The sequence below is a fragment of the Phocoena sinus genome, chromosome 8 (genome assembly GCF_008692025.1).
Source record: "Phocoena sinus isolate mPhoSin1 chromosome 8, mPhoSin1.pri, whole genome shotgun sequence".
Lineage (NCBI taxonomy): Eukaryota > Metazoa > Chordata > Mammalia > Artiodactyla > Phocoenidae > Phocoena > Phocoena sinus.
The window spans coordinates 5,316,153-5,331,477 of NC_045770.1; the positions used below are offsets into that span (position 1 = coordinate 5,316,153).

Genomic DNA, 15,325 nt, shown 5'->3' on the forward strand with positions numbered 1-15,325 from the left:
ATCCTTGGCTCTCAGACACAACTGCATTTACGCTTTTCCAGATGGAAGGGGTTGGCCTCCTTGGTAAACTGATTTTGGTAAGTCATTCAGATTTGCTTCAGATTTGGACACCCTGGCTCCTTCTACCTGGCATGGACTCTACACATGGTAGTTTTTCCTCCCTTTTCAACCAGGCAGCTGAGTTCACCAGCCGAGGTGGAGTGTCCAGCCAACGCACGGAAGGCTTGAACAATGATTCTATCTTCTGTAACCAAAAGCACCAATACCTAGGAAAAATCGCCTCTTTTCATCTCATGACGTACCTGGCCGCACACATGTTCAGGCTCTCCTTCTGTTAAATACAGTTACTTCTGTTTTGAATCTGGAAGAGCTGCCTGCAATTTTGGAGAGGTAAGACCCTGCAGGTGCCAGGAAGTGCATGCCTGATGGACAGGACAGACCTCTGTAGCCACTCTTCTCCTTAAAGGCAAGGGTGGGCACATCTGGGTGTCCCCGGGATTCCTTTTGGGTTCAGAAGGCCTTGCCTCTCCCCTCTTTGCAGGCCTCGTCCTGTGGAACCAGGCACCACGGCTAGACTCTGTGATGTGACCTGTTTGAGGGCAGGGCTTCCAGAATCTGCGCTTCGGGGCTCTGGTGACATTTGGGAAACTGTCTTGGAGGGCAGCCAGGGAAGAAAGTGGGAAGTGCAGCTTTCCCAAGTAAGCATGTCCATAGAGAACAGGGTACCAGGTGAAGGTGTAGGTGCCCACTGGGACGACTAGCCCAGAAGACTGAGGACGCGGGTGGCAGCCAGCGAACTGGGTCCCAAAGTACCTGCAGGGACGATGACCCTCCTCTCGTTGGTGGTCATGTTGGGGGGAGGGGGGCCGTTCTTCTCGTCCATGTAGCTGTTGTAGCTCATGGCGTTGGACTCGCCTCCGCCCACTAGCTTGCCGCACTTGCTAACACTGCAGTCCACCGGAGACTCCCTGGAGTAAGAAAAGACAAAGCCCAGAGGAAGTGATCAGCGTCACTGCCACCGCTGCCACCGGCACATCCGTGGAGCCGCTGCCCAGCCCCATTTGGTGGAATGACGAGGACGAGGACGTTGCTGACGCTGCTTTATTTCTATCCACGCGGCCACCCGAGTTTTCTCCAAATCCCAGCCCAGTCCTATAATTACGGTACTTAAACACTTTCTGGCAGCCCCTCGCTGCCCTCAGACTGGAGTCTGGGCCTCTGAGCTCGGCGCTGCTGCCCTCCCGCTCTGCCTGCAGCTGATGCTTTTAGCCTTGTGGCCAGGCGACCTACGGTCCCGAGGCGCGTGCACTCGACCTCGCTCCCAGACAGGCCTTTCCCTGCTCCCAGAGCACCCTGTTTCTGCCACGGCTCTAGGACTTGTCACATGATGTGATGGTTAGCCTGGCAGGTGCCCTTCCCCTGGCTGGATTGGGAGGTTCCTGATGGTGCCATGACTTTTTTTTTTTTTAAGTTTTTTTAAATTATGGTAAAAGTCTCATAAAACATACTATTTTACCCATGTTCAACTGTACAGTTCAGTGGCACTAAGTACATTCACGTGGCTGTGCAACTCCCACCATCATCCATCTCCAGAATGTTTTACCTTCCCAAACTGAAACCCTGTCCCCAGCAAACACTGCCACCCCATTCCCCTTCCCCGCCCCCCCATCCCCCGGCCCCTGGTAGCCACCAGTGTACTTTCTGACTTTATGAATCTGACTATTCTAGGCACCCCGTATAAGTGGGTTTTAGACAAATACACCTTTTTAAACCCTCTCTATAGTGCCTTACAGAGGGGGTGAGCCATCACTGTTTTTGGAGTGAATTATTTCTGTTGCATGCATATCATTTTAAAGTGTTTCTCATACAATGTTCTGTTTGAACTTCCCAATCACCCGCCAGGATAGGCGTGGCAAGGGTTAATATCTCCTTTCTATGGTTAAGGAAACCAGAGAAGTACACGGCCAGGTTAGCCCCTGATACTTTGCAGTGTGGGAGCCGAGGGCTTCAGCTCAGCGACGAGCATCTGTCCGGTGACTGAGCTGACATCTCAGCCGTGGCCACCTGGTGCCCACAGCAGCCTGGCAGAACACTCTGCCTACCCCGAGCCCAGGGCCCCCATCAGGCACGCCCAGGCAGTGCCATCCTACCCTGCCTTCGCTTCCCCTCAGCCCCTCCAGCAGCAGCAGGACTGAGGGAGGTGACTAGAGGCCAAGGAAAGGCTGCGGCCCTGTCTGGAGCAGGGAGCATCAGCTCTGGCAACCTGGGAGACAGCCAGTCCTTGCAAGAGCTCCAAGCCAGGCTTTCAGACCCAGGAGTTCAGATAAGGTTCAGATTACCGCCGGCCAACTCCGGGCCGCAGAACCTCACAGGGCTTTCCAGAGGCCTGGCCGCTGCCCTCCCTCACTCTGCTGTGGGCAGGAACAGACCATCCCGAGGCCTTAAGGACCAGGGTTGTGCCAGATCGACCCGCCCGTCCTGCAAAGGCCGAAGCCCCGCGGGCAGGAGAGCAGTCGCTGAGCCGGGAAAAGGGAGTAACAGCTTGGGAGGGCGGGGACTCGGCAGGGTGGGGGAGGCCAGAGCACATTCAATAAAGAAAATTAAATGAATTTGTTTCTTAATCTGAAAGGAAAAAAATATTGAAGATCACTTATCATAGCTGGGAGATAAATGCCCCACTGAGATATTAGAAGTCAGACGGTAATTTTTTCCTGATGTCTTACAGAGGGGAACATGGGCTGAAAATGAAAATAAGATGTATAACTTACACATGTTAGAATTTAAGGTTTTACTATTCGCCTACTGTTTTTCCAGGCAGAGAACCAAGAACCAGCCGTCAGAGCCCCAGATTGTTAAAGGTTTAATGTCCCCATAGCAGTCTGAGAGGAGGCAGTAGCACATCGGGGCTTTGCACCAGAGTTTGGCCCTTTGGCTTCTGCTGGAGGAAGACTTGGCCTGAGATGAAGCAGTCCCAGAAAGACCCTGGTGCTGCGTCTGAGCGCAGCTCTTGCGGAGCTCGCAGGGTCTCCTTCACCCTCCTCAGGGCTAACCGCAAGTGGGCGCATGCGCACACAGGCGCATAGCTACCCATGCAGGCCCACGCACACATGCACGCATGCACGCACACGCACGCACACGTACACACACCACCACGGCCTGGCAGCCTTTCCCAGCATACTTGTCCATGGTGAAACAACCCGAGTGCAGCAGAAGTTTGGAGGATTAAGTTGGCCTTTAACCAAGAGAGCAACGTTTTCATTGGCTGGGAACGCAGTGCAGAGGGTGAGGTTGCCAGAGCACACACTTCCCCTGGCAGGGGCCAGAGAACTTTCTGCGAGGGGGCGGTGTCGGGTGGGGGCGGGCGTGGCGGAAGGGGACTTGCCCTCCGCGGGCTGCGCCGCACTTTGGGAACATCGGGGAGACAAGTTGTGAAAATTCTTTTCCACGTCGGCTGGGCCTCTGGGGATTTCTGTGCCCAAAACGGACCCCTCGCCATGCAGTGGTGAAAAGTCAGACCTCAGAAAGCATCGCAATGAAATGACCCCTTATGCCATAGGTGCCTGGGGCAGGGCCAGTCCCTGGGGCCAGGAGGAGAGAAAAAGAAATTTGGAAAGAGGAATTGTTTGGTAAAAGCTGCCTGGTATGTCACCTGGTAAGGAGTCTGAGCACTGCGGTGAGAGAGGCACCTGCTTGGCGGGGGGGGGGGGGGGGTGCGTGGCCAAGGCCAGATCCCCGGGGAGGACATCTGAACAGGGTCAGGCCCCAGGTTCTCCTGCTAGGGTGACCACGGGGGCCGGCCAGTAATGGGAACCTTCTCGTTTCCTATCGCAAAGAAGCGGCCATATTTCAGGGTCCAACCCCTCCCCCGCCCCGTGTTCGCACCTGCTCCCCAGCGGGGCAGGGTGATCTGCTTGCCCTCTCGCCCGCCTGGCTGCTTCTCCTCTGGGAACAAGGCCCTATCCTTGGTCCCAGAGCCTAAGATCTGCAAAGGGGCGCCCTAAGGGAGAAGCCCTGGCCACCACCCTGGACTCCGCCCTTGCTCAAGCCGGCCCTCCTCCGACCTCTGGGAGAGAAGGAGGGAAAGCCATGCCCTCACCACCCACCTGCCGCGCTCCCCTCCACGCTGGGGCTCTCGGCTCTGTGACTCTGCAGGCAGCACAGGCCTCTCTCGAGGCCTCCCCAGCTACTGCGAGGAGGGGGTGGGGGGGTTAGTGGGGTACAGGTGAAGCAAGCATAAAGGCTGCTCTTTAATGAGGCAGCTGGTGCCCGTGAAGAGGCCCGATGACAACAAGGGGGGGCACGCACGGAGGGAGAGAGGTTTTTGCCATTCAGCTTGCCCATAATGTTGCTGATTTGTATTGAGACCTGTACTTACAGCTAGCATGGGGTCAGGGCCCACAGGCAGCTGATAGCACTGGGACAGGTGACAGGAGGGCCTGGGGCTGCCACAATAGAGCGGGGAGGAGGTGGTGGCTCTGAGAGTGTAACTCAGAGCATCTCCCGTTCGGCCGTGGCTCAGAAAGCCACGCAGCGGAGGCCACAGCAAAGGAGTTGTGACCCTGCAATCTTGTCCTTTCTTTTCACCACTGGACATACCCTCTTTACTCCTCTGGTTTTACTTGTGTGTGTTCAGGGAACATTGCTTTAAAAAGGCTACTGCTGGTTTCCAGAAGTGCCTTGCAAACTGTCAAGTGATTTAAAACAAGATGAGAAGTCTTGAGTATTTGGATAAAAGGAGATTTCAAAGACTTTGCCCAAAGATAACCCCTTCAGACTATGCAAACATCTTCTCTTCCTTCCCTTTCAACTCAGAGCAACTTAACTCAGGATATGTCACCCAGACCCACAGATCTGCAGCCCAGGCTTACTGTCAATGGATACGCAATATCCACACAGCTAACGTGAGGTCCCAAGGGCTACTGGAGCCCTGTGGTTGCATGAGGACTATCAGGTGTGTCTTCCACATCATGTGTGTCTTCCACAACATGTGTACACTGTATGGAAATTAAGCAAATCTGTGCTGTCTTTAGGATTTCCGTAGGAGCCATGCAGAGATGTGTGCATATGTCTTTTTTGTTTTTGAAAAGGAGATGCAATATGTTAAAAGCAAATTTCAAGACAAGAAATCACCTGTAGGAAAGCCATCACCCTAACTCGTACGTAGCAGATGCTCACAGCTTCTCCAGAACCCTGAGTACGCCTCCCACCCAGCTTATGTGTGACATGCTTCGTATCGTGAGGTTCAGAGTTTTAGGAAGCACCTTAGGAAGGGACTCTGCATTCGGAGGCAGAAGCGACAGGGTGTGTGAGGCTCGTTTTCCTGTATGTAGAACTGAAGTCTGTAGGTGTCGAATAAGGGCATCTGGATCCTGCTGGCCAGTCTAGGGAGCGTCGGGGCAGACCAATGCTAAACTCTGGTCCAGCAGGTCAGGCAAGCGGGTCTTTGCGTTTCCCCTCTATAAGTTGATATATACTTTTTTCCTTCATGGGATGTTATCCCCAAAACCCGTGGTTGGGACAGGATGAAGCTGAGAGTTAATTGCAGACCACAGCTTGGATCGAGATGCTGAAGTCTACATCCAGCACAGAGCCTGTGTGCCACACTGTCTGAAGAGCAACTCATGCTAACAGATTCAACAAGGGGAAGGTACAGAGAAAGAGAGCGAACCTTCCTCAACGCGGGCAAGCTCGAATTTCAATGAGCTCCTCAGACCTCCGTCTCTCCACCGGGCCCTGTGACTTGGCGGAGGCATAGGAAGCAAGAAGGGTCTTGTAGCTTTAGGTGCACGGAATACCTCCTCCAGCGACACACGTATCTGTGGGGTCTCTGATAAGCGTCAACTAACTCAGAATCCCAAGTTAACAAAGAACACGGAGAGAATTCAGTGAATCACGGGACGGTCCAAAACATTCTAGCCCAGCACTGTCCAATCGAAGGGGCCACATATATTATTTAAAATTTTCTAGTAGCCACATTTTTAAAATAAAAAAGCAAGGTAATATGAATTTTAATAATATATTAAAATGTATTCATATATTAATTCAATACCACCCAAAGATGATCATTTCAATAAAAACAATATAAAAAATTAACGAGATATTTCACTTTTTTTCGACACTAAGTCTTCTAAAGCCAGTATGTTAAAATATATTTCAAGCACATGTCCATTTTGCATAAGCCATAGTTCAGGTGCCCCAAAGCAACCTGTGATCAGTGGCTACTGCATCGAAAAGCACAGATTCAGTCTGTTAGCCAAGAGATCCCAAATTTTACACTCTGGTTTTTTCATCTGAAGTTAGGAATTATCTTTTGCATTAAAGGTACCATCATCAGTGTTACTTGGAGGACAGAAGCACAGAGTGGCAGGTGAGAGATTTAGATAGGCCAGCATCTGTTTCATCACACTGTTTCGTTTCGAGTTTTCAAATAATTGGATCTGACGTGGTTCCATCTTAAGAAAAGACATTTTTTCTGAAAATCCTTGCTCCCTGCTGCCCACCAGTCCAGTCTCCATGTGAGCACTTAGAGGATATTTATGAGGTGCCAGTGACGGCTGCGCCTAGCCTGCCTGTCTCTGAGAGTCCCCTGGATCTTCTTTGTTTCCCGGGAGGGGTGAGACGACATCAGTCTCAACCTACTCTGGTCAAGACGGGCAGATCAAAAGCAGGGGCTGCTCTGTGTAACCAGAGCCAGGTAGATCTCACATCTGGTCCCTGGAGTCTTCACACAACTCGCCTCCAGCTGGCTTCTGGTGTGACGGGAGCCGGGGACGAGTTGGCAAGGGGGTTCTGAAAACTGATTTCCTCGGGGGACCCTCTCTGCCCAGGATTAGTATCTTGCAGTGTCTGAGGCTTCCCTGGCAGTAGGGGAGGGAGCAGTCAGCTCACAAATGCAGGCTCACCTGAGCACAGACACAGGCTGGTCTGAGGCGCTGCCAGCTCACTTGGGTCTCTGTCCCGGCTTGTACACGGATGACCTACGTGACTACAGAGGCACATCTTCACCTTTGATTCGCGTGAGCCACGCGTTCATTCACATATTTAACAACCGTGTGTTGAACAGCCAACGATCATGTGCCAGGTGCCGCCCGGTAAACATTCAAAGCCCTGCCCACACTTTAGTGAGGGGCGTGCCGAGAGCCGGGAAGGACCCAAGCAGGGTGAATACTGGCGGGTGCTGTTTTAGATCTGGTGGTCAGAGAAGGCCTCTGAGAAGGGAACATTCTGGCAGAGACGTAAAACAAGTGAAGGAGAGGGTCAGAAGACCAGATGGAGTAGGAATGTTCCAGAAAGAAGGAACACACGTGCTTGGCATGCAGAAGCAGCTAGAGTCTTGTGTGGCCGGTGTGGACGGAAGGAGAGAGATGGGGGTGGAGGGTGAAGAGGGTGTCAGAGGGATGCTGAAGGACTTTGGATTTTTGTCATAAGCCATTAAAGGATTTTGAGCAAGAAAGTTAAATATTTTGAAAGGAGGACTCTGGCTGCTGTCTGATGACGAGATTTCAGGAAGGCAAGAGGAAGTGGGAGGAAGAAGGGTGCTCCCAGGTGGCCTAGAAGGAGAGGTGCTTGGATGGGGCAAGGGCAGTGGAGGGGATTGGGGGTTGGATTCAGGCTACAACAGACCAAAGCCTGTCCAAGGGTGGATCTGGATTGCCGGCAAGCATCGGGAGTGCCTGTGTTCAGGCCAGTTTGGGAGGCCTCGCTGAATGGCCCTCCATGCTGCGGGGTGGGTGTCGGCAGACGTGAGACGGTGGCAAGGGCACCACACGCAGGCAGAGGGGGCAGAAAGGTGGGCCGCGGGGGGCCAGGATCCGAGAGCCTGGGCTCCGGGGCCAGCACCGCCTCCTCTGAATCCTTAGGCAAGTCATATACCACCATAAAGCCCACTTTGCCTCTGTATGTCAAGATGCAATTACAATATGGACTTCATGGGAGAGTGGTGGGAGCAAATGGTAACGTGGAAAGATGTTTGACAAACTCCGTCTTCCCTGCGCTGGGGGCAGGTCATTACCCTCATTCTCTCTGTGGAGAGACACTCACTCACTGGAGGGGTTCCTGGCTCGGACCCCCGGAACCTCCCTGAAATCCTAGAGGCTGGGGAGGTGGCTGGGATCCCAGTGGCTGGTTTGGGTCAGTGGGGTTGGAGTGTGTTGGGGCCGCGTGTTTCCACAGGCAGGTCCGAGACCAGGGCCATCCGGGGGGTGCCTCTCCACCACCCGTGCACCCCTCCTGCTCTCTCTAGACTTGTTTCCTCCGTGACCTCATCCACCAGCATAGTTAGAACTCTTCCACGATGATGCCCAAGCCTAAATTCCAAACCCCAGTAGTATCTGAGCTTCGGTTTCCAGGGCCTCGTAGATGTTTTTATCTGGATGTCCTACTGATTGCTCCCGACGTATCTGATGGGCAACATTGACATCCCTACTCAAAGCATGTCCTCCTCCTACCCCCGTGACTGCTGCTGGCACTGTCCTTCTTGGAAACATCCAAGCTTTGCCAATCTTCGATTCTTTCCTCTCACAAACCCCTCCCCCCAGTGCAATATTTATCCACCTAAGCCCCATGAATTATCCCCCGGATATGTCCCTCATGTGTCTTTCCGCTTTTATTTCCACAATCAGTGCCATCACTGTAGTTCAGAAGCATCTGATTTCCTACCCGGGATATTTCACTAACTTCTTTTTTTTTTTTTTTTTTTTTTTAAATTTTAATTTTTTTTTTTTTTTTTTTAGAAGATGTTGGGGGTAGGAGTTTATTAATTAATTAATTTATTTTTGCTGTGTTGGGTCTTCGTTTCTGTGCGAGGGCTTTCTCTAGTTGTGGCAAGTGGGGGCCACTCTTCATCGCGGTGCGCGGGCCTCTCACTAGCGCGGCCTCTCTTGATGCGGAGCACAGGCTCCAGATACGCAGGCTCAGCAGTTGTGGCTCACGGGCGTAGTTGCTCCGCGGCATGTGGGATCCTCCCAAACCAGGGCTCGAACCGGTGTCCCCTGCATTAGCAGGCAGACTCTCAACCACTGCACCACCAGGGAAGCCCCTCACTAACTTCTTTACTTATCTTTCCGACTCTCCCCTCCCCACTCTCTGTGTACAATGATCCTTAGCTTTCAAGTCACAGATCTGATGATGTTCAGATGTCACGTCTATGTTTCAAGTGGGCGTTTGCATGTGGAATACATTCCCTATTTTCTTAGCCTGTCCATCAGGGCTCTCTCTTTTCTTTTTTTTTTTTTTTGCGGTACGCGGGCCTCTCCCCGTTGTGGCCTCTCCCGTTGCGGAGCACAGGCTCCAGACACGCAAGCTCAACGGCCATGGCTCACGGGCCCAGCCGCTCCGCGGCATGTGGGATCCTCCCAGACCGGGGCACGAACCTGCGTCCCCTGCATCGGCAGGCGGACTCTCAACCACTGCGCCACCAGGGAAGCCCCAGGGCTCTCTCTTATTTCCGTTTTTACCTCCCCGTGCTGTAGGCCCCTGGCTTGCCTGACGTTTCATGAACGAGGCTACCATTTTCTCTATTTTCGACCTTGGTTCATGACGGTCACTATTGGGATATCCAGCACTTTCCTAGTCCAGGGCCCTGTCCTGGGTCCTTTCTCCTACAGCATCACTGTCGACCCTTGTAACAAGCCTATGGAAGAGTAAATGCTCCAGCCGTGCAGAAAGGAGGCCGCTGGTGCTCAGAGGGACCCGTAACTGGCCCACGTTCAGAGGCAGGACTGGACCCTGGGCCACCCATCCCCTAGGTGTGCTCTCCCTCGTCGCTATGATTTTCTTCTCCTCAGTCCTCTCTTGTCCATCTCTATCTGCAAAGTCTTCCTGGCCCAGGGCGGCACTAACTCCCAACACACTCTCCAAGTGTGACATGTCCTCCCTTGCACGGGGAGCCCTCAGATGTGTTCACCCACATCATCATCCTGGACTTTTACTCCAAGAATGGTTTGGTCATCTTTGCTCTGGTGAGACCCACCCAGAGAGGCCAAGTATCTGGAACAAGACATGGAAGAGTATCTTATTGCTTCATTATCCCTAAGAGGGGCTGCACCTGGGCCTGACGTAACGTAGATGCTCCAAAAGTGCCTGTTAGTGTCGTGGGCCTGAGGGCTGCCTCGGAGCCCAGAGAGCAGGGGGGCTTCCGGCCCTGCTCTGCCGCAGCCCTCAAGTAAGCCTCTCACCCCAGCTCTCTGGGGACTGGCTCAGGCCCCCCGGCCCAGCACCAGAGCCCCATCTGCTGCAGACACCCCTTGGTGCCACATCTGCTGACTCAGCCCCAGAGGAGCGAGCCGGGGGTGGGGTGGGGTCGGGAGGGGGCCCAGCCTCCCCCGGCCCCGACCCTGGGCAGCACAGGCCTGGCGGGCTTACCTGGACCCGTTCATGTGGTCGTACTCCCGCTTGACACTGACCCTCACGGGCTGATTCATCCACTCCTGCTGCGGGGGGAGGGGGTTGATCTTGTGGGGCTGGCCATAGTCGGGACTCCCGGAGGCGGTCATGTCGGCCTTGGGGAGATGGGCCGCCGGTCCGTAGGCGGAGTCGAAGAGGGACTGGTCGTCGCTCACCACCGACAGAGCCTCCTGGAGGGCAGAGAGGAGACAGAAGCCCGGCGTCACTCTTTAGCCAGCACCACTCCCCACCTACCCTCCCTGGGAACTGGCGGGCTGGCCCAGGGCTGCCCAGTTGCACAAGCTTGATGGGTTCTCTGCGAGGTACCCTGGGTGATGAGGCAGTCTGGGGAGTGGAGCGGGGATGCAGACCCCCGGGAGTGTGTCCATCTGTTGGGTCTATAGGCTGGGACTCCCAGAAAGGAGTGTGAGGAGCGGAAGGCCAGGAAGAATGGTCACACAGAGCACATGCGTGGTTTGGGGTGGTGCTTGAACCCTGGGCTCTCTCGGGATAAACAGAAGTGCCCCTTACTAGCTGGGGAAGCAGTCAAGCTATGGGGCATAGGAGTGGGGACATTTCTTTTACAGGTGAGGCCAGTGAGACCCACCCGAAGAGGTTAAGTATGTGGCTCAAGGTCACACCAGGGAAGAAGGGTGAGGCCAAGGGTTGTGGTCCCCTCCAGTTTCAGTTTTCTTCTCTGCAAACAGGAATTAGAATAGCTTTTTCAGAGTTGATAGGTGATTGAATGAGAAGACCTAAGTACAGGTGTCTAGCTTGTCTGCTTAGAGGCGCTCTAGGATGTGCTGGGGCATCTTACACATCTGAGATGCAGATGGGAGGCTGCCTGCCTCCCTGGGACACAGTGCTCCTTCATCCTTTCCTGCCTGATACCTTCAGATGACAGTTTCCAGCCCTAAATGTGAGGATTCTGCCTGCCCAGGAAAGAGGGCGGAATCCCAGCTATGTGGATGGAGGAGTCAGGGCTGATCTTCCCATGCCTACTGTCCCGTCACCTGCCGGGACAGGTGGAGACGGCGGACGAAGAAAGGCGGCAGCATCACACTTTCCGGAGGTGTACCGACCAAAGCAGGGTAATGAGATTCCCTCATCATCCAGCTCATGGCAGATCACAGCGACCCAGGTCGTGGACTGGGGTGTGATCGTCACTAGATCACACAATTCCACCAAATTAAGTTGACCACGTTTCAGAAAAGGTAGTAATTCACCATCTAGAATTAATTATAATCAATATAATCTAAGTATAATTATACAATCTGTAATCGTGGAGAGGTGATGATGTAATATTACAGGAGAAATGTCTAGCACAGTCTCTGGTACAGAGTGACACCCAGGAAAGTTAGCTTTGATGGTTATTAGCTTCAAGTAAAGATTCTCTTAGGCCACCTGCTATGGTCTGAGTTGTTCCCTTAAAATTCATATGTTGAAACCCTAACCCCAGTTCCTCAGAATCTGACTGTATTTCGAGATAAGATTTTTAAAGAGATGCTTAAGTTGAAATGAGGCCTTTTGGGTAGGTCCTAATCCAATATGACTGATGTCCTTATAAGAGGAGGATATTTGGAAACATGGAGAGACACCAGGGGTGATGGGCACAGAGGGACCACCATGTGGGGAAGCAGCAAGGGGGCAGCTTATCTGCAAGCCAAGAAGAGGCCTCAGGACCCACCAGCACCCCATTTTGGATTTCCGGCTTTCAGAGCTGTGAGAAAATACATTTCTGTTGCCTGAGCCACACTGTCGGTGGTATTTTGCTATGGCAGCCCTACCATGGCACCTTTACTTTAGCCCCCGCTGCCATACCTATAAAATTACAATCTGCTCTACCAGCTAAGTGTCGCCCTTTCTCCCACGGCTGTTCTCAACCCCAGCAGGAGGACAGCCATACTTCAAAGGAAGAGGCTCTTCTGCAGCTGTTTCCGGCTGGGATCAGGAAAGAATAACTGGAACATAGTCCGGGAAGTCTGCTCCTACACCAGAAGGCTTTGCAGAGTATAGACGTGGCCGGAGACGGCGGTTTCAAAGCTGAGCTGCCTGCGCAGTGTGGAAAGGACAGGGCGGGTCCCTTGATTCAGACCTAAATCTACTGGGCTCCTTCACTTTCCACCTGCTGCCCTGTGTCATACTCAGAGGAAAGTTGTGCTTTTTGGAACCATTTGTCTGTTGGTTACGATATCCATCGTCCATTTCAATTAGGGATCCGCGCTGGCTCCACACCCCAAACCGGGGATCTGAACTGTCCTCCAGGCACACAGTGGTTCCAAGTTGAAAAGTCAACTTGAAAAGTCACTGTCATCTTCCAGAGGCCTGAATCTGAGCCCATGAACTTCCTGGGGTTCTACACTAGGAGCGGAGATGCATTACCAACTAGGACCCATAAATGCCCTTTTGGTGACGGATGAACGGTCACCAGTTCTGCTACAAAAACAGACTACACCTAAGGAATCAGGTATCATCTTCCACCGTGGAGAGCGGCTGACATGCTTGCTTGACCATGCACAAATCTTGGCGTTTCCAATTAAAGTATTTCTTCCATCTCCTTTCCTCTGGGTTGGGGCAGAGGATGATGGAATAACCGAGGCCAGGAGGCCTGGGAGGCAGGACCGGGGATAGTGATACTCGGGCAAAGTTCACTACCATCATTATCCCCAGAGATGGCAGGTCAGGGAGCAGAGAAGCAGGGTAGTCAAGTCAGAGGGACCAAGCAGATGGCGAAACCAGGGTTCACAGCAAAGAGATTGCAACAGAGGCCAGATAAGACCAAGCTGGGATTTCTGGAGGCTGACCAAGGAGAGACTTCTTAAGTAGATGAGAAAAAATACTTTACAGAACAAAGTGCAGTGTGGTAAATGGTACAAAACCGGTTTGAACTCATTTTGGGAAAAAGTTTCCTTCAGTTCACAATCAAAGGAAACTCCAGTCAAGGGGCCACGTCACAGGAGGAGAGGACCCTGGTTTACTCCAGAACATCTCTCCTTCCCCTTTCTGTCCAGTCCTGTCCTCGGATCCCTCTGCTGTGTTTTTCAGACTCTTCCCTCTGTGAGCGAGCACCCAGTCCCTCACCCGGCCCACCCTGCACGTCCCCCCGCCAGATCCAGCTCCCTTGAAAGCTGTAAATACCGTCATCAGCCACAACCCCGGCTCAGATCCCTCCGAGAGCATCCTCGGTTTCATCCATCGCAAATCTATTCTCATCTGCCTGTTTTCCAAGAACTCAGCTTCGCCCCGGCGGCCCACCATCCACGTTCCCCGTTCACGACGTCCAGGCTGCACCTCCTGCCCCAGGCTCGCTGTTTCCACTGCTCCACTAAACAGGCCTTCAAGTGCCCTCCTGTGTCTTAGACTTTGTAAGCCCATGCGCTGGGAGCATCCTTTCTTTGCCCCCTGCTCCGGACACACATCCAATTCTTCCCATTTTGTAGGTAAATGAAATCTTCCTTCCTCCATGAAACCTTCCCTGATAATAATGCCCTGTGACTCATTTGAGCTTTGCAAGGTCAAGTGAGACTACTGCTTGGGTAAACATGCACGTGTACACACACACACACACACACACACACACACACACACACACTTTTCTGTTTGCAGCCATTGATAGGGAAAAGGCTTTCTTAAAAAATTTCGTCACGTGGTGGAGAAAAGAATTGGTGGCTGGGAGAAGCTGGGGAGAGAGAAGATGCAAGAGAACAGTTCCTTGTCTGGCCTCCTGGACTGGATCAGAAAACCTAACACGAGCAGGGGAAGGAGATGAGGACCATTAAGTGGGAGTCGTAGATTTGGGGAGACCAGGCCCCAAACAAGCTGCTTTGGGATCCTGGTGAAGCGTGAGAGCTGGGGAGAAGATTCACACTGGCTCTGAAAGGAAACAACGGCGTTTTGCCACGCAAGGCTGGAGCTTTGGGGGTGTCCCAAGACCAAGCCCACGGCATGTTCCCAATGGGCAGTGGCGAGCCTTTTCCAAGCTGCTTTTGGGGCAGCGGCGCATTGCAGGAAGACGGGTGTGGGGCAGGAAGAGGCCGACAGGAGCACGGCGTGAGGTGGGTGTGGCCATCGTACTTGTGTGACAGAATCTTGTCCCCACTGGAGGTCCCGGAAGTCCCTGGGGGTGAGTTGATGGGGGCGTCGGCACCAAGGAGCTGCTTTGCCCAGCTGAGGAGCTGTTGAACTGGCCGTCGGATCAGCAACATGCCTGTAGCTTGTTACACACTTCGCTATGTCTTAGAAGCTGTTTACTTTTACTTAAATTCTTAAAACTTATAAAAGTTTCAACATGAAACTCTTACTTGTACTTAAAACTCTTTATGGGAATGAGTACACAGTTGGGGCTCAAGACCTTTATACTGAGGGACGGCTGCTGAGTGGTTACCTCCAGGATGATGGGCTGAAGACAGAGAGAGCGTCAGCATAAACGTTCACACACTGTTCTCAGGGTGGCTGGGTTCCTTCACTTCTCCTTTTGACTTTGGACCTGACACTGATCCCTTCATTCAGAGGAAGTCAAATGATCCTTTAAAGCCTTGCTGAGTCCGGGTTGCTGCAGAGCGCGTGGCAGGGAAACTGACTTCGGTAGGAAGGACAGAGGGCGTGGCCCTAATCCCGTGTGGGGCTCAGTCTGGGGTCTCTCTCGGCCCTTGTCTCTGTCCCTGGGAAGCCAGCCCTGACTTGCTTAGTAACTGGATTCTGCGAAGCACATCCCTTTGCTCTGCTGAGTGCTGGGAAGGAAAGGCCTGTCACTTAGGACAGGCTCTGGTCTCTCAGCCACTGAGACCTAGACCCAGAGGGAGGCACAGGGCCCCTTGACTCCAAGCAGGGAAGTGGTCCAGCACAACAGTATCCCACTTGACCCGTTTACCAGAGCACTCAGGCAAGGGCAACTACTGGGAATGGCAGCTTGATTTCCGAGCTAAGCGGATAGTCATACTGG

General features: G+C 53.0%; 1 protein-coding gene across 3 annotated transcripts in view; it reads right to left on the minus strand.

The window, feature by feature from the left end:
- Nucleotides 1–15,325, minus strand: part of FLI1 (Fli-1 proto-oncogene, ETS transcription factor) — a 115,418-nt gene that overhangs the window by 41,643 nt on the left and 58,450 nt on the right. For 2 of the 3 annotated variants that reach the window (XM_032639990.1, XM_032639989.1), the window contains exons 2-3: nucleotides 10,363–10,574; nucleotides 814–968 (exon numbers count right to left, since the gene is read on the minus strand). In XM_032639990.1, coding sequence (XP_032495881.1) covers nucleotides 814–968; nucleotides 10,363–10,574 — 367 coding nt within the window. Of the gene's footprint in view, nucleotides 1–813; nucleotides 969–10,362; nucleotides 10,575–10,990; nucleotides 11,273–15,325 lie in introns of those variants that run through there. The other variant, XM_032639991.1, reaches the window with a different exon arrangement.